General features: G+C 34.5%; 1 protein-coding gene across 24 annotated transcripts in view; it reads right to left on the bottom strand.

Moving 5' to 3' along the window:
- LOC118142978 (proto-oncogene c-Rel-like) overlaps positions 1 to 24304 on the bottom strand; it is a 365180-nt gene that overhangs the window by 195409 nt on the left and 145467 nt on the right. For 10 of the 24 annotated variants that reach the window (XR_013520520.1, XR_013520518.1, XM_078333028.1 and 7 more), the window contains one exon: positions 18279 to 21887. The exons of the other annotated variants lie outside the window; for them this stretch is intronic. Coding sequence is in view for 8 of the 10 variants with exons in the window: in XM_078333028.1 (XP_078189154.1) it covers positions 21834 to 21887 (54 nt within the window). In the remaining 2 variants the exon portion in view is untranslated. Of the gene's footprint in view, positions 1 to 18278; positions 21888 to 24304 lie in introns of those variants that run through there. 24 annotated transcript variants of the gene reach the window in all.

The raw sequence follows: 24304 nt of genomic DNA, 5'->3' as shown, positions 1-24304 counted from the left end.
ATTTTCATCCACATTTAACAGAAGTATAGATAACGGTTCAGAAAGGTTAAAATTAGAAGCCCTGAGGCAGGAAAATCACTTGAACCTGGGAGGCAGAGGATGTAGTGTAAAAAAAAAAATAAAATAAAATAATTACAAGCCCCAGATACTTTAGCTACAACTGGGACTCCAGTCTAGATAGGTTAGACTCTAAAGCCCACTTCTTTTCTACTATATTATAATACTCCAATTTGATTTCATGGATGTGATCACCACTTTTTTCCATTTCTTGTCATAGGTAATTGGCTGGTATTAGAAGTAGGAAAGGCAAGGATACACTGCTATGCCCCTTTTCTGTCATTTGATAGTAGAAGGCAGGGAAAATTTCTGGGTTTTTTTGAGAAGATGGTCTTTCAGATGCCCCAAATGGAAACAAAGCATCACCTATACAATATATTCTTGACATAAGGATAAATTAAAAAACCTATGAAGTAGATTGAGAGCCAAAAAACAAAAAAAACCCAACTCATACATTTATGGCCAACTGATTTTTAACAAGGATGCCAAGACCATTTGATAGAAAAAGAATAGTCTCTTCAACAAATTGTACTGGTACAATCAGAAAACTGTGTGCAAAATAATGAATAAATCTGGGCTCCTACTTCAGGCCATGTAAAAAAATTAATCCAAAATGAATCAAAGGCCTAAAATTAGAATTAAAACTATAAACCTATTACAAGAAAACATAAGGGCAAAACTTCACAAGTTTGGACTTGGCAATAAATTCTGAGCTTTGATACTAAAAGCACTAGCAACCAAGGAAAAAATAAATAAATGTTCTTCCTAAAAATAAAAACATATGTATCAGAGGACATTACCAAGAAAGTGAAAAGACAGCCTACAGAATGGGAGAAAGCATTTGCAAATCACATATCTGATAAGGTTTACTGTCTAGAATATATAAAGCAAACTTAAACTTGTCAAGAAAAAAGCAAACATCCCCATCAAATAATGGGCAAATTGGTTGAATTGACATTTCTCTAAAGAAGATATAGAAATGGCTAACAAGCATAGAAAAAGACATTTAACATCACTGGTCATTAATAAAATGCAAATTCAAATCACATTGATGTATTATTTCACACTCATTAGGATGGCTGTAACAAAAAAATTGAAAAATACCATGTTGGTGAGGATGTGGAAAAATAAGAACCTACATACATTTCTCATGAAAATGTTAAATAGTACATCCACTGTAGAAAACAGTTTGTTGCTTTTTTAAAAGGTTAAACAGAGAATTTCAATATGACTCAGCCATTCTAGTCTCAGGTATATACCTCAAAGAATCAAAACTGGGTACTCTAATAGGTATTTAGTTCTGAGTCTTCATAGCAGCACCATTTGCAATAGTCAAAAGGTGAATAAAAAACCATTCATCAAAAGGAATTAGGTACTGGTATATGCTACAAGTTGCATGAACCTTGAAATATTATGCTAAGTAAAAGAAGTCAGACATAAAAGATCGCATACTTTTATTATTCTTTTTATGGGAAGTAATAAGAATAGTCGATTCCTTACAGTTAGAACAGAATTAGTAGGTTCCGGGGGATGAGAGTAGGAGAAAGTAAAGAATGATCGTTATTAAGTAGAAGGTATAGGTTTTTTGAGGTGATGGAAAAGTTTTGAAACTGGAGAAAGGTAGTGGTTTCACAAAACTGTGACTGTACTAAATGACACTGAACTGTTTTTCTTTAAAGGGGGTAATTGTATGTTATGTAAATTTCATTTCAATTTTTTTTTTAATAAGGCATTCTGAGCTCAGTCATGACTTCAAACATCTCTGCTACATTTTTCCCGAGATAAGCTGAAGCAGACTTTGATCTCCATGTTTATTGCATATTTCCTATCTGAATTTCTTGATTTCATGAATCCCCTTGTTTGCCACTGTAGCTAGTTCTCTAGGAGATCGAACACCCCCACTCTATATAGGTGCTGTATATTTAAATAATGTGCAAAATATACATCTTTACCTAATGAAATGTCCTTATATCCTTAGTCTTTTAACTGCCATTTCTTTTCTAAATTTTGAACTTTGCCCCATAAATATCAAGAGAAAGCTTTGATAATCAAATCTCTGAGAAAATGACCATCCTCAAAGAGAAAAATATTAATATCAAATTGATTTTGTCAGCATTTAAACTGCACCACCGAAAAACTGTGAAAATTTTGACTAGACCAAAATGTTTTGCAATTGTAAAATAAAAGGTTCAATGAAGAAAATTGAAAAAGTTTAGAAATATTAATCATATCAGAAAACAGTAGCATTATACCATTGTTACCATGTTGGCATGAATAAAGCTAAGGACTACACAATTTTTATGGACTGGCAGGTGTGGTGCAGAGCTAAACCTGGCCTTAGAATCCTAATAAATCTTTAAAATTCAGGCTACATCATCTTTAACATATGAGGTGATGTATGCGAAAGTGTTTTATTAAAATATAGTAATTTCCCCTTATCTTCTGTTTTGCTTCTGTGAGTTCAGTTGCTTGCGATCAAACACAGCACCAAACATATTAAGATATTTTGAGAGAGAAAGAGAGACTACATTCACAAAGATTTTGTAATAGCATATTGTTATAATTATTATATTCTATTATTATTGTTGATCTCTTACTGTACCTAATTTATAAACTAAATTTTAACATCGGCTTGTGTCTATACCTAGAAACAAAAAATCTAAGACCCCCAGTGGATGCCTGAAACCACAGATAATACCAATATATATATATATACACACAAAATACCTATATGTATATATTTGTATATATTGGTATTATCTGTGGTTTCAGGCATCCACTGGCGATCTTAGAACATATGTCCTGCCAATAAGAGGGGTCTACTATACCTTCTCAAACCACTAAAGTTTAAAATATTATTTACATGTTCTCTGTAAAAACTGGTGGTGAAAAAAGAAATAACAATTAAAGCTTCTGGATCACATAATAGCATTTTTAAGAAGGATATTCATTCATCCAACATTTATTGGATTTGTTATTGGAAAGTGCCATAATAGGCACCATGGATGAAGAGATAAACAAGGAAGGCTTTGACCTCAAGATGTTTTCAATATGATAAGTGCTGCAACTTAAAGGCCAGATGGAGTCAGAGAGCTGATGGAATTCGATGCATAAGAGGGATGGGAGTGGCAGATCAAAGAATGCTTCCCAGAAAAAAGTTTTTATTCAAAGCATTACCTCAGGTCTGAGAATGGGTATTGGTTAGTCAAGTCAACAAAAATTGAACCTAAGTCTCTGGCTGACAGTGAAATGAGCAAAGGCATTGAGTCAAGACATATATTGTATGGGGGGAAAATGCAAGTATTTCAACAGAACAAAGAATACTAAGTAAGTATCAAATCATGAAAGAGACCAGGTGCCTTCATAAGGAATATGTCCTTCATCTTGAAGATATTTATAAAGAAGCAAATGTTTTAAACATGTAGACCTTATAATATTTACTGTTGAGTATATAAGCTGATTACAGTATGACACTGTAGATTGGAAAGACCAGTTTCTAGCAATATTTGAGACTAGACAGTAGACTAGATGTGCAATAGAAACTCTTCTAGTGCCAAAAAAATTGTTATACTTTTAACAATGACTGTTGACATTTAAATTACGATTTTAATAATTGAGTGAACTGTCAATAAAAAGGAAACTGAGGCCCAAACAGTTAAATGAGCATAATGCATTAATATAGATGAGCTCTGTGGCCTTCATTCTCTCAGGGGGTTTGGAACACCTTATCCTGAGTCCTTAGGAGCCCGGGTATTAACTGGCAAGCCGCATATACCTATCAGGAACAAGAGAAAAAAGTTGGAGCCGAACCAATGTAGAAGGTTGGACTAGCAACTGTCAATGAAACAAAAATTTCCAGAGGAGAGACATGAACTAATAATAAACTAAAATATCACAGTTAGAAATTCAGGAAAGTTTCTGTTCAGTTTTAGTTTTCGGATAGTGAGGAGAAAAAAATCTCTCCTATGATTCCTAACCAGCACTAGCTGAATTTTTTAGATTGAACTCACAAAACTTGTGAGGCACCTCTTCTCCCAAAAGGTTAAAAGTATAATTTTAAAGTCATCCTCATTGGTCATCTATCACCAAGTGAAAGGAAATGCAAATGGACTATGACATAATGCACTTTATAAGTAGGCTCAAGGAATTCCCACAGATGAAATTCCAAGGAAATTTTCTAATTGTGAATGAAAATCAAAAACACCAAGGAATTAAATAATCAAGAAAAGGATTCTGCATAAACTGAATACTAAATTATATAATAAACAGAAGACTCACAGTCATAAAATCTGAAGATAACTGAATTATCAAACACAATACGTAAAATATGTTTCAAGAGGTAAAAAAAAGTTTAAAGTATAAGGAGAGAAATAAAAGACTATCAAACATGACCCAAGCAAACTTGAAAAAGGACTAAATAGAAACCCTGGAAATAACAAATTATATTAATTGAAATTTATAACATAATAGAAAAGTTAACCAGCTAAAGATAGAAATTATATACTAAATAATAGATCATAAAGAAAAAAGAATTCAACACAGAAAGTGGGCAAGGTGGTATATATGAGAGGCACATTAAAATAAGTGGAGAAATAATTGAGAATGTCCAATTATATCTAATCAGAGTTCTAGAAATAAAAGATCATAAAGGATGTGGCAAGAGCCATATTAGAAAGAGGTATTGGTTGAGTCTTTTGCCTCTGCTTATAGTAAAAAAGCATCTATCAGACCAATCCTTCTGCTCAGGAGAACTATAGTATCAGATGTATTAGTCCATTTTTACACTGCTATAAAGAATTACCCGAGACTGGTAATTTATGAAGAAAAGACTTAATTCAGTCACAGTTCTGCAGGCTTCACAGAAAGCATGACTGGGAGGCCTCAGGAAACTTACAATCTTGGTAAAAGACAAAGGGGAAGCAAGCATAACTTAACACAGAGGGGCAGGAGAGAGAGAGAGTGCAAAGGGGGAAATTGTCACACACTTTCAAACAACCAGATCACCTGAGAACTCACTGTCAAGAAAACAGTAATGTAGACATCTGCCCCCATGATTCATCATCTCCCACCAGGCCCTTCCTGCGACATGTGGGGATTATAATTTGAAATAAGATTTGGGTGGTGACATGGAGCAAAACCATGTCATTTTTTATATCCAAAGGACTATAAATTGTTCTACTACAAGGACACATGCACACGAATGTTCATTGCAGCACTGTTTACAATAGCAAAGACCTGGAATCAACCCAAATGCCCATCGATGATAGACTGGATTGGGAAAATGTGGCACATATACACCATGGAATATTATGCAGCAATCAGAAATGATGAGTTTGTGTTGTTTGTAGGGACATGGATGAATCTGGAGAACATCATTCTCAGCAAACTGACACAAGAACAGAAAATGAAACACCGCATATTCTCACTCATAGGCGGGTGATGAAAAATAAGAACACATGGACACAGGGAGGGGAGTACTAAACACTGGGGTATATTGGGGGGAAAAGGGGAGGGCCAGTGGGAGGGGGAGGTGGGGAGGGATAGCCTGGGGAGAAATGCCAAATGTGGGTGAAGGGGAGAAAGCAAACAAAACACACTGCCATGTGTGTACCTATGAAACTGTATTGCATGCTCTGCACATGTATCCCAAAACCTAAAATGCAATAAAAAAAAATGCAAATTCATGGGCTCTACTTAGAAATACTAAATCAGAAACTCTTGGGGTAGGGCCCAACAATCTGTGGTTTAACAAGCCCTTCAAGTGGTTCTGATGCATATTGATGTTTTAGAATCACTGAACTAAAGGATTATAAAAAAATAAATAAATAAATAAATAAAACAAAAAGTTGTTTAAAACCATCAGCAAGCAACCAAGGCAGCTAGGACATTTAAGTGCCAAGGTCCTAAACAGAAGAAAATTCTTGTTAAAAGTAAGCTTGACATATTTAAGCTGATTTTTCCTCTCAAGATATTGGCTGACTTGTAAATGTCTACAGGTTAAGAATAGATCTATTAATTAATTAAACCGATTTTCATATTTCTACATTGTGAATTTCTGCTTTTATCTTTATTGTTTTCTGTCTTAACCTTTTATTTGTTTCACTATTCTGTGTATAGCTTCTTGAGTTGGAAATTTAATACATTTATTTTCATTCTTTAATTTTAATAGGTATTCAGCCTGTAATATTTTTGTTATTGATAGAAGTAATTTTCAATATTTAGGTGAAAGAATATTTTTATGTTGTTATTGAATTTTAGTTTATTCATAATGACCAGTAAGTGTTGTTATATTTACAGAACTTTATGATACTCGCTTTGTTACTTAACGCAGAGTTGATTTTTGTAAATGTCCAATGGGTACTTGAAAAGAAGTTGGATTCTCTGGTATCAGTATCACTATCAGTATCAGTAGATATATTTCCTTAAACTTCAACTTATTTATTACTTTGTTTAGGTCATTTGTATCTTACTTATATTTTTGTTTCTTGATCTGTCTCACACTGAGATTTGGTGTCTTAAAGTTTGCCTTTATTAGTTTGTTCCTAGCTGTGTCTAATTATTCCCTTGCTTTAAAAACGTAGTTCTTTATGGTTATCAGAATTTATAACTACCCTTAATTTTAATGTTTAATACTTTTCTTCTCTTGAATTTTACTTTATTGACATCCAGATTGCAATCTGCTGGGCCTTTTTTTATTGCTTCCACTTGTCTGGATATCTTTGCTCTTTCCTATATACCATTCCTTATAAATAATTTTATTTTAGGTTTGTCTCTTGTATGAAGCATATAGTTGGATCTGCTTTATGAGTCAAATTTAAAATCTCTTAATAGCTGGTTAAACCTATTCACATTTATTGATATGAGTGACAAATTTTAGTGTTAAAAATATTATGTGTACTAAGTTTAGTTTCCATAATCTTTTATATGTATCATGTGTTTCTCTTATTTTTGTTTATTTCTTCTGTAATTTGGAAATATTTATTTTTTATGCTTAATTGTTAAATATTTGTGAACTTCTATTTCTTATTTAATCTTTACTATCTGGTTTGTTAGTTTCTTTTCAGTGGTACTCGTTGACTTCCATTAAACTACTTATATACTAATCAATAAGCTTCTTGATTGTATTATAATCAATGAGCCTATTCTACTATTCCTTATCTCTTTCTTTTTCTCTATTAGCTACATTATTTTTCCTTTATAAAAGCAGGTAATATTGACATATTAATCTTCAACCTCATCCCCAACACTTAGTTAATATTACTTATGTTTAAAACTAAGCCATTTGCTTGATGGAATTTTCTTTTATTTGTTTTTCAGTTGAATGAAGTTTATTCTCTCAAGGTTTGGCCAAAAGAAAATCAAGAATGCAATATTCCTCAAGTTATTACATGTTTAATACTATTTTTATATAGCTTAAGAGGCAAATGAATATGCTCATATTTTCTCTTTGATTTTCCTTGAAAATGATATTCCTTTGATATTTTGATTTATATTTTGCTTTTCCTGAGGCCATGAGTATTTTTCTTTATAACTAATTGTCTTACTAAAATATGTATCAGGGTTAATAATTTGGGGACAATACATTTTTCCAAGTACCTAGTAGTTCTTTTTTTTTTTTTTGAGATGGAGTTTCACTCGTTGCCCAGGCTGGAGTGCAATGGTGCCATCTCAGCTCACTGCAACCTCCACCTCTGAGGTTCAAATAATTCTCCTGCCTCAGCCTCCCAAATAGCTGGGATTACAGGTGTCTGCCACCACACTCAGATAATTTTTATATTTTTAGTAGAGATGGGGTTTCACCATGTTGGCCAGGCTGATCTCAAACTCCTGACCTCAAGTGATCCACCCATCTTGGCCTTCCAAATTGCTGGGATTACCTGCGTGAGCCACCATGCTCAGCCAATTCCTTTTAAAGCATAGATATGGATCTCATTTTACTTCAGAAAACCTTTCTTGTATTAGAGGTGTAAATATTAGGGACTCCATGTTTGGATCCCCTTCCACAAACACTCTCATGGAAGCTGTTTTTCTCTATCCTGGATTTTCCCTCTGGAGTCCCCTTCCACACTCTCTTGTGGAAGCCTGTCCTCCCCTACTAAACTCCATTTCTCTCTCCCCTTCTTTTTCTCTCTCTAAATAAATCACTTTCTACAAACAAAAACAAAATAGAGTTGTAAATATTGCCAGTGCTGAATTTTCCTTCTTCAAGGATTCCAGTTATAATTGTATTAGTTCATCCTTGCCTATGTTAATTTAAAAACTTTATCTCTGACCCTTTTTACCTTTTTTTATTATTTTTTGAATGTTTTTAGAATATGTTAGTTTTTACTTACATATATTCTATTTTTGATTTGTGAGATTGATTTTGTAAATCAGTCATTTCCGATATGATTAAATCATTTTAAATTTTTCCTGAATTCAATCCATTCTCGATTAATTTCTTTCTATTGTTTGTGTTCATTTCTGCACATAGTTTTTGAATATCTGACACAAGATGTTTCTTCTTGTGTTTGTTTAAGGATGTATGCATTAGTATGGAACTATGCATTACAATTTTCTTCTTTGTCCCGGTTGATCCAGAGTGGAGGAATGACATTTTTCTTCACCTGAAAAATTTATATTTAAATGTTGTATTTGTTTTTTTCTTATGCTGTTTCTATAGTTTGAATATTTTTCTCCTCCAAAACTCATGTTGAAATTTAATCCCCAATGTGGCAGTATTGAGAGTTGAAAACTTTAAGAGGAAATTGGGTCCTGAGGGTTCTCATGAATGAATTAATGCATTAATGGGTTATCACAAGAGTGGGAGTAGAGGCTTTGTAAGAAGAGGAGGAGAGAACTGAGTGAACACACCCAGTCCCCTCACCATGTGATGTCCTATGCTGCCTATGGACTCTACAGAGTCCCCACTGGAAAGAAGGCCCTCACCACATGTGGATACTAAACCATGGGCATCTCAGCCTCTATAATTGTAAGAAATAAATTCCTTTAAAAAATACTCAGTATTAAGTAACAGATACTGACAACAGATAAGACAATTGCATATGTAAGAATGCTTGTACTTCTGAATTTCTGTGAGCAGGCTGACAGGTAGTTTTTAAAATACTTAGTTTAAGACCACTTTTTTGTCAGTGTTAGAACATACAGTTTCTTTAACAGATGGCTCATTTGGCAGGAAAGAAAGGATGAAGTGTTATCCCTTCATCCCTTGATGAAACAATTGGATGAAGTCCTCCAATTGTTTGAATTTTTATTTTGTCTTGCAGGATCATACATTTCTCTCTTGCTCGTTTTCTCTTTAGGATGTAATTTTCAGAGGAAGACTTTTCTCTGCTTTTTACTGTCCCCTTCTCTACTTTTCTCTACTTTTTACTGTCCTCTTCTTGACTTTTTTCTACTTTTTACAGTTGTCTTTCTAAAATTGCATCCTAGAGGCCTCCCTCATCTTCAAGTACCTTTCTTGTAGTCAGTGCTCAAATTTACTAGAACTCTTTTTCAGTGTTTCCTCTCATAAATTGAATTCTTCTTTTTACAATTAATTTTAGTTCAATTATAGGTCTTTCATTTATGCCTTCATTCTTTTCTCTTTTTTTTTTTTTTTGAGACGGAGTCTTGCTCTGTCACCCAGGCTGGAGTGCAGTGGTATGATCTCAATCTTGGCTCACTGCAACTTCTGCCTCCCAGGTTCAAGCAATTCTCCTGCATCAGCCTCCCCAGAAGCTGGGACTACAGGTGTGCACCGCCACACCTAGCTAATTTTTATATTTTTAGTAGAGACGGGGTTTCACCATGTTGGCCAGGATGGTCTCAATCTCCCGATCTCCTCGGCCTCCCAAAGTACTGAGATTACAGGCATGAGCCACTGTACCCAGCCTATTTCCCTCTTCTTTCTTCAACAGTTTTCCTCAACCCAACTTGCAAAGGCTTATATTAGGTATTTTAAAAGTACCTCCAGTAAAAATTAATGTTTACTTTTTCTACTTAATACAATTTTGAAGCATGTAATTTCTCTGACTCACAGTTGTATTCCATGTATGAGATTTATGTGGTTACATTTGTTTCGCTGCTTTAGAGTTCAGTACACTATGGATTCCAAATCTGGCACATTACCTGTCTGAAATGAAGTTTTATTGTAACACAGTCATGCTAATTTATTCATTTTTATGGCTGCTTTTATACTATGACAACAGAGTTTATTGGTTATGACAGAGACACTATGGACCAAAATCCTGAATTACTTATCCCATTACAGAAGAAAAATTTACTAACCTCTGCTTTACTTGATGTTTATTTTTAAATGTGTTAGAAGACCTTCAATTTTGGTGAGTGATATTAACTTGACTACTTATATATCCTGTTAGAGAAATTAATTTTAAGAATTTAATTTTATTAAAATACAAGGGCTTAAGAATCTTACAATAGATATAATAAAACAAAGCAATACTACATTTTTCTGACAGTAGATGATATAAGTAATATTTCTAAATACATACTGTGAGATAGGCAGTTGGAACTTTGCATGTATCATAATGTTTCATACAAAAACTCAAAGAAATATTCATTATTATTTCTCTTTTCACAGATGAGGACAATTGCGCCCAGGAAGTTTGCTTACTTTGTTCAAGATCTTTTACTGATAAATAGAAGAACTGCTGTTCCAGCTTAGGTCTCTGTGGTTTCAAATTATATATTCTAACAGGCCTTGTCTGCTAATTCATAAGTGTGAATTAGGCAAATTATGCCACTGATTTAGGTGAGTCTTAAGAATGCTAGATGCCCTTTGAGAATATTACACTTTTTCTTCTCGTATTATTGCTGATTAATTTGAACCATTTAATTTCACAGTACACACTCCCAACCCTTTTCTTTATTCCTGCGCCTAACTTTCATGGAGGACGACTGTGTCTGCATGAAGGAACACCAAGCTGAGTATTCTCACAATATGCAGTATAATATCAGACACATCAGGACAATGGTATTAATACCTTGGGGACCAACCCTTCCTTCTGAGCAAAAAACTATCAAATTTAACTTCTGCTTTGATTGAAGTGTAAGACCCTGAAAGCCAGAATGATTACAGATTTGAAATCTTCCTTTTGTGTCCCATATTACCAAGCCTCACAAATCATGAGATTTAAAATGGTACATATATGCAAACACACACACACAGATACATACAATTACTGACTTGTAGAGCAAAGCATGATTGAACCATGTTCAGAGCTCCTGGAATTCAGAAAGTAGAATGCTCAGACTGTGCCTTCACAAGAAAGTAATCTGAAGCAAAATGTACACTTAGAGTGCCCTGAAGAGCTATCCATTGTTCTTTATAATACACACTCCCTATGTCAAAGCCGTCAGTCCTTCACCTCACTTCAACTTGAGGATGTGCTCCCCCAGGCTGCACCTTTCATTACAACCAATAAACCACTGAGTCCATTCTTACTGCATAAAACAATTGCATATAGGAGAGAATTTGACACAGAAAAAATATCTAGTTTCCATACGAGTTGAGTACTACACATTCAAGGACTCTAAGCAGACAGGGTTCCTCTAGCTAAAAACTCCTATTTTTAAATGACGTTTTAGGAATTCAGATGGTGTGCATAATATCCTGCTTCCTTGCTTCTTCACATTATTTTTTCTGCTGTAGTCAATCCACAGATACTGTTTTCAGAAATTGCAACTCAGAACATGTTTTCATTGAAGTTGGAAAGGTTAAAGAGACCTCACAGACCTGCAGTTTGGGGTTGGCAATTTATTTCTATAAATAAAGGTCATGACAACAAACTGAATATTTTCCACTTTTGAAAATTATTTTTGATTCTGGACTTCACAGGTGACTTGAACCCTCCAAAAAAATGAAGGAAGACTGTTCACACACAGACAGCAAAGAGAGAGAGAGAGAGAGAGAGAGAGAGAGAGAGAGAGAGATTAAGTATTTGAGTAACATCTTTCTAAATCCTTTTAACAGTGACAACTACAATCCCAGCGAGCTTATCATAATATTTTCTAAATTCATAATTATGTTTATAGTGATTCAGGGAGTCATATTACTTTTTTCAAAGACAACACTGATGAGCTCAGAGAAATACATTTGAGACAATATGTAACATCTCTATTGTTTTTGCACCCAGTAGACACCCCTTTGAAACCATCTTTGGCGGTTTACTCTATATCAGCAGTAAATAAAACAAAGGGCACTGTTTAAAATTGGCACAGAGGTGGCTGATGGGAATTATGCCATGTTTGAATAGCATACTGAAGTAGATAGTCCTTGTCCCTTTACATAAGAAAGTCCCTAGTTGAAAGGTAAGTGCTTGGAAAGTTGATGAAAAACACTCCAGCCTCTATTACTAAGTGAAAAAAAAAAATCTTAACACGAAATACTAAGCTGTCAGGTCTAAAAGAAGTGTAGCTCTCATAAGGGTATAACTTTCAATTAGTGGATGGTTTATGTGCTCTAAGACTATGCTCAAATTAGAATGCTAAGTGAGAAGTATTGATCAGAGGGATAATCTATGGGAGAAGATGAAGGGAAGGCATCAAGATAGCTGGTAGAATTAGAAGGAGTAATGTAGTAAATTCAGAAGGAGACATTCTGTTTAGAAACTTCAGGGAAGATAGAGTCAAATAAGGAGAGAAACAGGCTGTACTTTTTAGTGGGTTGCATTTTTTTAAATCCATGGGAGTGAGGGTAGCTGTGCACAGAATGGATTTCTTACTAGATAGATATAAACATAGTGATCAAAGCTGCACTGGACATATTCCTTTTTCAGATGTCTCTGAAAGGGGAAGCTCATCTAATGATAACAGGAATAGAATTTTTTTAAATGCATGCAATTAAAACAAATAAAAAGTGAGACAACCTCATCGGACCAAGTAGGTACCAACCATGGGAAGATTTGTGAGTTTATATCCCTGACCAAAAAAAAGGCCATTAAAAGAAATGACTTATGTACGAAAAAAAGATTAATTTTAGCTTGTGTGTTTGAAGAAGCTTCCAGCTTCTGCTGACATTTTGTTTCTCCTGCTACTAGTCAGAAGTAGGGTTAATAATAATTCATATATTAAATATCCATGTTGTCTCATCTAGTCTATTTCTACTTTGCTGCTTGAAAAGGATCCCTAGAAATGAGAAATCCAGAGTGGAGAAAAGACAGACATACATGTTACTGATGCTTTGAATAAGGTTCAGGGCTATATCTATAGCCTGCTGCTAGGATTGCTTGCCTGGGCTTACAGTCATCCAAGACAGGAGGCAGAGAACAGAGTCAACAAAATGTTAGCAAAATATCACACATAGATTCACAGGAGAGTCTGTTATTTTTTTACAAGTCAGACATGACTGCAAGCCCTGATTCTGCTGTTTTTTCACTTAGGTATCTTTGTCAAATTACGTTTTATCTCTAAGCCTCAGTTAACTTATCTGTGTAATGAGGGTAATAATTATACTCATCTTCCAAGTGGTTGTACGTATTAAAGAAAATAACATAGTTAAGGTTTCTATAAACGCTATACAAATTTTTGTTATCATTACACACTTTAGCATGTACTGATTTTGTTCTTGAGCATATGTTTTGAATTCCATAAATTCAGGAACCATGTCTTACTCTTCCTTGTCAATGCATATAGTTCTATGACATTTCTGGGGAAATAATAGAGAAAAGGAGAAGTTGAGGAAGTTTTTGACTGATATCTTCAATTTTTGTTCAAAAGAAGAATATGCTATCTATTAAGACTGGGAACAAGAGAAGTAAGGAGAGAGACGCATACATGGATCAATGAGTCAATAGGAAAAGGCATGAACAAAGACAAGTAAAAGCATTGAAAGCTTGAAAGCAGTGCTAAGGACTATGTTTGGGTTAGAGAGCATAACTTTGCATGTAAATCAGCCTGGGAATTGAAGGTGAGAAAGGAAAACACAGGTCATTGAAGAAGCAATGCCTAAAGAAGATGTGTAAGTAGACCCGTCCTGAAACAATCTCCAAGTGTCACACATATTAGTATGGATTGGGCAAAAGCATGTGAGATTTACTTTTCTTCTCATGAAAGTGACAAAAAGAGCAGGGTGACTGGAAGTGTCACAAGAGTATGATGAAGAATCAGTTCAGCGTCAATGACTGTGGAAAGACAATGGAAAGCAATAGATATGTTACAGAGGCCATTGCCTAACAAATAGGCAATGTGTGACAAAAGTGACAATCCATTGGAAACTATCAATGAACAAAAGATAGCCACAGACAAGACCACGCTTAGAATTAAAACCTATACTGTGTATCTGTGTGTAGATTCTTATCTCATGGAATGGCTGAGTTTTTATGGAACTAATTAGATTAAGTTATTTTCCATTAGGCAGTTTCTAGGCAGCAAATAGCTTATTTATTAAAAGGAAAAACCTATGTGTTTGCTAATTAAAGTGACTATGAAATTTGTTTTCATTTCAAAAACATTAATTTTTTTAAAGTAAGATAGTCTAGATTGAAATCTCAGCTCCATTACATTGTAGCTATGTGACCTTAAGCATGTAACATAATACTGCTAAGCCTGAATGTTGCCATGTGTAGAAAAATAATTTGTAAGCTATTTAGTGAAGAAAAACATGAGACTCTGGGGGCTGGACTGGAGGAGCCACGTAAAAAGGAAGCTAGCTCAGTTGCTCTGCTGAAGGAAAAAAATGAGAATTCAGAAAGTAGAACAAAAGAATAAAGAGAGAAAATGCAAATAAACATCAAGGCGGTGGGGGAGGGGCCTCACTTTGAGACTTTTAGGACAGGGAAGAACTAACAATGAGTTTTAAATTGTGTTGCCATAATGAAAATACTTCTATATACTTAACACCTTCAGTAAAGTCTTATATGCACACAAATGCCTTTGTGTGAATAGTTTGTGTGGTACTAATTTAATTAACTCAGCTAATGCAAGATAGAAAAATGCAAGATGAATAGAATGATGAAAATATTACTTAAAATCAACTAATTCAGTGGAAACAATTGAAAGCCATAGAGAAGTATAAGAATATAAGCTTCTAGCAATAGGCAAAGATTCTAGAGAGGTTTATAGTTATATGATGTATAAAATAAGAGGTTTATTAAATCATTTCTATAGCAACAACCCTGGTCTCCAATCACTTAGTCTTCTTTATTCTTCTTTATGGTAAGAGTACACTCTTTGTATTTTTTATTTGTATATTGTATATTCCTCACAAAAAATATAAGTACCATGAGAATAGTCTTTCTTATTCGCTATTGCATCCTTGTACAATATATCCTTACAACAGAATATATTGAGTAAAGAATAATAAAAATAAATAAATAAAATGCAAAAAATAAGTATTAAATGACTGAATAGATGATTATATATGTAGATGTTAAGTTGTAAGACAAAGTTAGCTAAACTCTGAAGTATACATATAAATAATTGTAAAACAAAAAGCTCATCAGTACTGGCTGATAACATGGGGGAACATGAATTAGAGGACTGTGTAAAGGAAAGAAGGATGTTAAGAGGAGACATACTATAGAAAAGTACAAACAGGAAGAGAGGATTGTGGGTTGGCAGTGGAGTAGATGGTTCTTCCATGGGGAATAAAACTCTTTTGTGGTAGTTCTATCAGTCAGCTATTATTACTGTAACATTGCATACCAATTCACCTAAAAAACACAGTTGCCAAGCATTTATTACTTGCTCATACATCAGCAGGTGAACTGATGTTGATGTCCAACAGATCTAGACTAGACAGCTGAACTGAACCCCAGGCCATAGGTTCATTTCAGTAATATTCAAGTTATTTCCCATTTTCATGGGACCAGTAGGTCATCTGATTTGTATTTTTTTTCCTTTTCTTAATTTTATTTTTTATTTTGTTTATTTTTTCTTTTTTGAGTCATATCTTTTTGAAGGAGAAGATAAAAGCTCAAAAAGTTAATCAGAATCATGAACTACTCTTCAGGCCTATGCTTAGCATCAGCACAGTGTCTTTTCTGTCAACATTCCATTGGCCAAAGCAAATCACCTAGCCAGGCTCAATATCAGTGAGGTAAGAAAGTTGGGGTTATGGAGGTTAAGGGAAGGCAGAGGTAATGTAATGAATATTTGCTGCACAATCATTTAAACTTGCACAGGACACTAGCTGATAATCACAAATCCAAAAATCTTAATTGACAAATCTCAGACTCGACAAAAGTTTATTTCTTACATTACAATTCATTGTAAATCAATGATGTGGGATGTTTCTCCAGAGTTATCCAGTGATCCAGAGTTTTCCATCTAATAAACTGTGCCATTCTGTTTACTCCATCCTTCAAAAATGTACCATCTGGTAGAATAGTCATTATCTACATGTGACCATTTAGCACTTAAAATGTAGATGTAGTCTGGATTGAAATGTGCTTATCAAAATAGACAAATGGGATCTAATTAAACTCCAGAGCTTCTGTACAGCAAAAGAAACAATCATCAGAGTGAGCCGGCAACCAACAGAATGGGAAAATATTTTTGCAATCTACCTATCTGAGAAAGGGTTAATTAATATCCAGAATCTACAAAGAACTAAAACAGATTTACAAGAAAAAATCAAACAAACTTATTCAAAAGTGGGTGAAGGACATGAACAGACCCTTTTCAAAAGAAGACATATATGAGGCCCACAAATATATGAACAAATGCTCATCATCACTGATCATTAGAGAAACACAAATCAAAACCACATTGAGATACCATCTCATGCCAGTTAAAATGGCGATCATTAAAAAATCTGGAGACAACAGATGCTGGAGATGATATGGAGAAATAGGAACACTTTTACACGGTTAGTGGGAGTGTAAATTAGTTCAACCATTGTGGAAGACAGTGTGACGATTCCTCAAGGACCTAGAAATAGAAATTCCATTTGACCCAGTAATCCCATTACTGAGTATATATCCAAAGGATTATAAATTGTTCTATTATAAAGACACATGCATAAGTATGTTCACTGCAGCACTATTTACAATAGCAAAGACCTGGAACCAACCCAAATGTCCATTGATGATAGATTGAAGAAAGAAAATGTGGCACACATACACTGTGGAATACTATGCAGCCACAAAAAATGATGAGTTTGTGACTTTTGTAGGGACATCGATGAATCTGGAAAGAATAATTCTCAGCAAACTGACACAAGAACAGAAAATCAAACACCCCATGTTCTCACTTATAGGTGGACGTTGAACAATGAGAGCACAGGGACCCAAAGAGAGGAGCATCACACACCGGGATCTGTTGTGGGGGACAAGGGGAGGGACAGTGGGGGGTAGGGAGGTTAGAGAGGGATAACATGGAGAGAAATGCCAGATATAGGTGACGGGAAGATGGAGGCAGCAAACCACATTGCCATGTATGTACCTATGCAACAATCCTGCATGATCTACACATGTACTCCAGAACATGAAGTACAATAAAAAATATATTTTAAAAAAAAGAAATGTGCTTATAAGATAAACATTAAATTTTGAAGACTTGGTATTAAAAATGAGAATATGAGCTATCTTTTAAATAATTTTTATATTGGTTATATTTTGAAATAATTATATATTGTGTTAAATAAGTGTATTATTGAAATTAATCTGCTTGCTTTCACTGTTTCTATTTATTTATTTACTTTATTTTATTTACTTATTTATTGTTGAGACAGTCTCGTTCTATCTTCCAGGTTGGAGAGCAATGGTGCAATCTCGGCTCACTGCAACCTCCACCTCCCCGTTCTCCTGCCTTAGCCTCCCAAGTAGCTGGGATTACAAGCACATGCCACTACTTGCAGCTAATCTTTTGTATTTTTCATAGAGACAGTGTTTCACCATGTGGGCCAGGCTGGTCTCAAACTCCTGACCTCAGGTGATCCACATGCTGGAATTACAGGCATGAGCCACTGTGCCCAGCCCTTTTCAGTGTTTTTATTAAAAACACTGGAATATTTTAAATTATTTATGTGTTCACTTTTTATTTTTATCAGACAGCACAGCTCTTCCATGGGGAATATAGGGGAGCCAGCCACTATATCAGAAAAATGAAAATAATGCTGAAGGAACTTTAACAGATTTTGGTGACCAACTGGGAGAGGGCATTCATCATTCTGCTTGTATTCCACTGGCCAGAACTATCTAGGCGCAAGGGGACAAGGAATGTAGTGGATCCAGGAAGAAGAGTGGAATACAAATATTCATGATCACTTTAATTCCTCATTTGCTATCTTGCCTTTGGCATCTGAAAGTGAATTTCTTTCTATGAATATAGAAAAAATAAAGGTTTGGATATGGGCCAAGATGTTGCATCACAAAAAAAGGAATGAAATAAAGGGAAAGCAAAATGGAAAATCCATTATAATTGGGGGAAAAATGTTAAAGAATAAACAATAAAGACACCCATGTAAGTGGTAAATGACCCAGGCTCACAGGGTAATCCAGGCTTAAGGACACTGATCTCTGGCTGTGAGATTAGTATTCTTCTCCCCCTTAGGTTTTTGGTGTTTGTTTTTTCCCCGCCAATCACAATGGTTAATTTGATAGACAATGAGAACAGGGATATCATGAAACATTTACTATTTATTTGTCACCTCCAAATTCAATTTTTTTATTATATAAATACATAAAATATACTGTATTTTATTTTGTAGCTCTTAAATTTTCCCCAATAATCCTGCATTAAGAATGCTGGTGAGATTAGGATGTGGCCTACATCAGTTCTTTATAGCATCAGGGTTTTAGGAGCAGGCAGTAGATAAGCAAACACAATAATCTTGGGTTTGCTATTTGGTGGACCCATGGGAATAGAATGCCTATCATCAGTGTTTATATAACTACTCAGAGACATGATTTTCACATCCTAGCATACCTCTGCTGTATATTTTTCTTCTTAATATAATTTTTGTGAAGTTTTCAAATCTTCCAAGAAACATAATTCTACAGTATCCATTTCAGCAGAGCATACTGCAAAGAAACCATGTTCTTGGTGAGTCTACAAGTTTGCCTTAACCTGTTCTGTGCTGCTGTCTTGCTGTTTTGCGTTAACATTATTCTCAAATCATTTTTAATGGCTAGAGATGGCCATCAGCCAACTAATGATTACTCCTCAGCCAATCTCCTGTCACCGCTTCTTTGAGAAACAGACAGCAGCTTTTTTAAATTGTTTTTGCAGCTATCTCAGTACAAAATTAACATTGATTGTGAATCATAATCTTAATTTTTTTAATTCACCTGACTGGTCCATTCAAAAACACATTTTCTTTAGTATGTAATATTAGTATACTATTCTAATCCCTGGGCCTTTCCTATATGTTATACGGAGCATGTTTTAAGAGTTACTCTGGTCTCTCACTGTCTATTTCCCATTCTTGGATAAAAGAAGAATTCCATTTGGCTGGAAAGACATAACCCTTTTGCTTCTGGTAGGGGAAGTAGCTAGATAGATAATGATGATGGATAGATATATGATAGACAGATAGATAGATAGAAAATAGACACTCTTATTACTTTGTTATAGTTCCATAAACATAAAGCATATTTTATGTCAGAACAATTTTTCCAAAATACTCTATATTAAGTGTAATACATTAATTCCTTTAACAAATATTTAACTGATGATAATGTGCCAAACACTTTTACTTGTACTGGGGATATGGGAGTAAACAATAAAAAAGTTTCCTTGCCTTTATGGACCTAATAGTCTATCGGAGAAAATTAGAAAATTAAGCAAGTAGCTGTGTTCAAGTGTTACAACAGAATTAAGGCAGGTTTTTTCCAAGGAAGAAACATATAACTAAAAGATTAAAGAATGAGGAGATGATATGTAAGAGACAGAGAACAGTGTCCTAGTCAGAAGAGCAGCATGTGTGAAAGTCCAAGGAAAAGAGAGAACATCTCAGGTTGAAGGAAAGGCATGAAACATAGTTGAACAGAAGGGTAGTCCTTAAGAGCAGAGCAATGAGACAAGAGTGTACAGTGGTGAATCAGAGGAAGGAGAGGAAAACTCTGCCTGGAGACAGAGGACAAGCCATGGTAGCTTAATGGAAATCAAGTTTAATGTGCAACTTGACCAAGATAGAAGCAGCTTTACAGGTAAAGGAAACCTAAGAGGAAAGGCTCATGGATATGAATGACCAGTAACTTATCCAGGTGTCTCTCACTAGTATGTGACAACTTCAGGGCAGTGCCACTACCAAGTCTATGTTCTAACCCCATAAACAGACTTGGGACCATTTTAGGGAATCAGTAAAACATGTAGAACCAAAGAGGCCTGTATTAATTATAGTTCTCCAAAGAAACATTACCAAAAGGAGATATGTAGATATATACAAAGACATTTGTTACAAGGAATTGGGTCATCTCTCATGATTATGAAGGTTGAGAAGTCCTATGTGATCTGCCATTTGCAAGATGGAGGCTCAGTAAAGCTTTGGTGTAGTTTCAGACCAAGCCAGGGCAGGCAGTCATGTCAGTTGCTGCTGGAGTCTGAAGGCCCAAGAACCAGGAACACAGCTGCCCAAGGGCAGGAGAAGATGGTTGCCCTTAGCTCAAACAGAGGGAGCAAAATCTTCATTCCTCCATGTTGGTTCTATTTAGGCCCTCAAAAAATTGGATGATGTCCATCCACCCTACTGAAAGTACACTTTCCTTACTCAGTTTACTGATTCAAATGCTAATCTCATCCAGAAACACCCTCACAAATGCACCCACACATAATGTTTTACTAACTTTCTCAGCATCCTGTAGCCCAGTCAAACTGACACATAAAATTAACCGTCGGAAGCCCTGAAGTAGCTGGTGTGTCTTTTGATCTAGTGATAATCTGTCTTTGCTTAGTTCCATATCATTTACAGTGCACTTTCCCATTTAATTTTCACACTGGCCACTGAGCCTGCTTTTCTTAGGCACATATTACAGATGTAAAAATAGAACGACATGTGATTACTCATGGTCACACAACCAGTGAATATTAAGCGAAACCTAGACCCAGATCTTCATATGTTAAAACATTGACTCTTTATGTTAAGCAACACTAAAAATTATGTCAACATTAAATAATCCAGCAGATACAAATTCGGGACTAATAAAGCTATGGATCCTGTAATACCAAAATAGATATAAATTTAAACACTATCAAAGACTCTGAATTTCTGCGCCTTTGTCTATCAATAAATGGAAAGCAAACAAACAGAACTGTCGCTCACATCAGAAGTATAGACATTTACTATCTTGTACAAATCCTTCTTGTAAGATAAAGGATTTATAACAGTGCTCTTAAGGTAGTTAAAGAAATAATTTTAAGTTGCCTCAGCTTTTACCAAAGAAGTTAAAAAATGATTAGTCATACCTGTAACTTTTAAAATAGAGAGCACTAAGGCCAGTTACCTGTTGTTTATCTGCTGCTTATTTTTATTATGTACTAGTCATTTGACTATGTAGTCAATATTTTTTAGCAAAAACCTAGAGTGAGTCTACTACATTAGGGATAGTGAGGAAATAAAATAATGAGTCATTGTCCTTGCATAAGAATCCTTTATAATTCAGTGGAGGACAGATGATATCCAAAGTATATAGACAGAAGCAATAATTAGAGCAGATTGATTCCAATTATAGACTCATCAGAGCCAAATGGGGTTAATCTGGAACAATATCACCAAGAAATCAAAGCTTGGCTTGGTAACATTTATTCATGCATCGCTCCTTTATAGGTTAATGAAGGCAGTTTTTTAAAGCTAATCTCTGGAATAACAAAAGATCCAGAGTCTCTGTCACTCACTAGCTCTCAGAAGTTGAACACGTTACCCAGGCTTTCCATATCTCAGTTTCTTCCTAGGCAAAATAAGGATAATAACAGTATTGACATTATTGGGTGAAGATTAAATGAGATAATGCAAATAAAATGCTTAACATAATGTCTGGCAAAATATAAGCCATTATTATTCTTTATCTAATATTTATTGGAAATTTAACAGGTACCAGCCACTCACTATATGGCAAGAATACAGAGATGAATCAGAGAACACTGGATTTCTAAACCCCCTGAGAATAATTTTACCAAGGTAATTTTCAAAGCAGAAATAACTTCTATATTCATGTTTCCATGACTTGTAAGCTAATCACAAATTCTACCAAATTCCTCAAGTGTTAAGAATAAAAATGATTCAATGTCGAGAGGGCAAATAAAACACAGCCTTAAATTAGACAATTCCAAGGGGGAGAATTAGTCTTACTCTTCTTATTAAAACTAAAAAGCAGTCTCTCCTGCTGCTCATGAAGAAATCTCTCATAACTGGTAGCTTCTAGTGCCTAGAAAATTGCTGGTTTAGAGTTGAGACTGTTCAAGCGAGACTAGTCTTTGTGAAGATATATTTGAGCATAGAATAGGAAACCACCTTGAACTAAAAAGTACGATTGCCTTAAGTGCTTCTCTACTACATGGTTCTTCCTTACTGAAGCAAATGGGAATAAGCAAAACTAAAAGATAATCCCCTAGGGGAAAAGAAAACGAACTCCAAGTGTGATATATGCTAAGCCTGTATTTATATGTTTTTGTCTATATGGAGAATGTCCTTTGTTTGTTTTTGTTTATGTAGCAATTTGGAAAAGCATATATAACACAAGAAAACTAACATAACCCATAACAGATCTCAGTGCAGATATAAGGAAGCTTAAAGCCAGATGTATGTTAATATAGGAAAACTGAGCTGAGAGATTATTCAACAGACATTTTTCTTATTCACTCTCTTAGACCTACCCTAAAAACACCAATCAAAAACTTTAGCAAAGAGGTCAATATTTTTAACAATACCCCCAGGAATCATTATAAACATGCTCAGACTATTACTAAATCACAAGTGTTTATTGGATAAGCATAAAAAATAATAAATAGCTAACCCTTATTACCCCATATTATCTACACTTTTCTCCACAGGTGTTAACTCATTTAATCTCTGCAGCTGTTCTCTGAACTGAGTTCTATTATTATCCACATTTTACAGACATGAGACAGGCACAGAAAGAATGTGACTTGCCAAAGCCCATAGAGTAGACTTCAATTCCCCATTTTGAGGTAACGTGATAGCAAACATACCAAAAGCGCTTCACTGTTTACAATGCAATCTTGAATATTATTTTACATCTTAACTCTTAAAACACCAATGAAGTTAGTAGTAAAGTTACAAGTATGTTTGCTTTATAAATGAAGTAACTTCAATTCTCACAACTGAGCTCAAATCAGGCCTTCTGTCCATGTTCTTCTTTCCATTCTGGCTTCAAAAATGCCTTTCAACCCTATTGTTCCAGAATCCCATGAAGCTGCAGAATCCTTTACATATATACATATATATGTGTACATATGTGTGTATATATACATATACGTGTACATATACATATACGTGTACATATGTGTGTATATACATATATGTGTACATATGTGTGTACACATATACATGTATGTGTGTACACACATGTGTGCAAATATACACATGTGTGTATACATATAGATATCTCAAACTCTGTTTGTAGGTATATTGCATACATTTTAACTCATTTAATTCTCACAATTCCATGGGTAAGTTCTATCTAGATGAGAAAACTAAGGAACTGAGAGGTAAATAATTTGTTAAAAAAATAGTAGGGTTAGGATTTGAACCCAAGTAGCCTGACTCTAGAGACTGTGCTCTTAACCATAACATTATGTGGCCTCACAGAAAAAAATTAATCCTAAATTGTATTTATTAAAAAGAAATAAAAGTATAAATTTAAAATAGCATTTATGACTTGAAACACCACTTGGAAGGTAAAGTTAATAAATTAATCAGTAAGTATTTATTGAACATCTGCTTTGGGCAGGCATTATAATAAGCACTGCTTAGAATATAATAAAATATTTTTGTATTTTATGAACAATGTAAGCTATATCCCTCTTCTCAAAGGAAGTTTAGTATAGCTGTGAAATATATATATATATATGTAATCATCAACAAAATTTAAACAATAATGATCATAATATATGCTATAAAAATGCTAAGATATGGAATATAAAACCTAACAAAAGGAATCATGTGGAGGAAAGTCCTATTACAACTTAGACCAAAATAAAAATAAAATTTGGGTCTTAAGGAAATAGCATCCATTTCATATAAAAATATAAAGAGCACAGTTTAACAATAGATTTGCCCTAAATTTCATTAATCCTTTTTTTAAAAAAATTACATTATTTTGTATTAGATCTATATGTGAAACAG

The sequence above is a fragment of the Callithrix jacchus genome, chromosome 7 (genome assembly GCF_049354715.1).
Source record: "Callithrix jacchus isolate 240 chromosome 7, calJac240_pri, whole genome shotgun sequence".
In the NCBI taxonomy this organism is placed as follows: domain Eukaryota; kingdom Metazoa; phylum Chordata; class Mammalia; order Primates; family Cebidae; genus Callithrix; species Callithrix jacchus.
The sequence above is the reverse complement of the archived record's forward strand: the minus strand, read 5'-3'. Positions and strand labels throughout refer to the sequence as shown.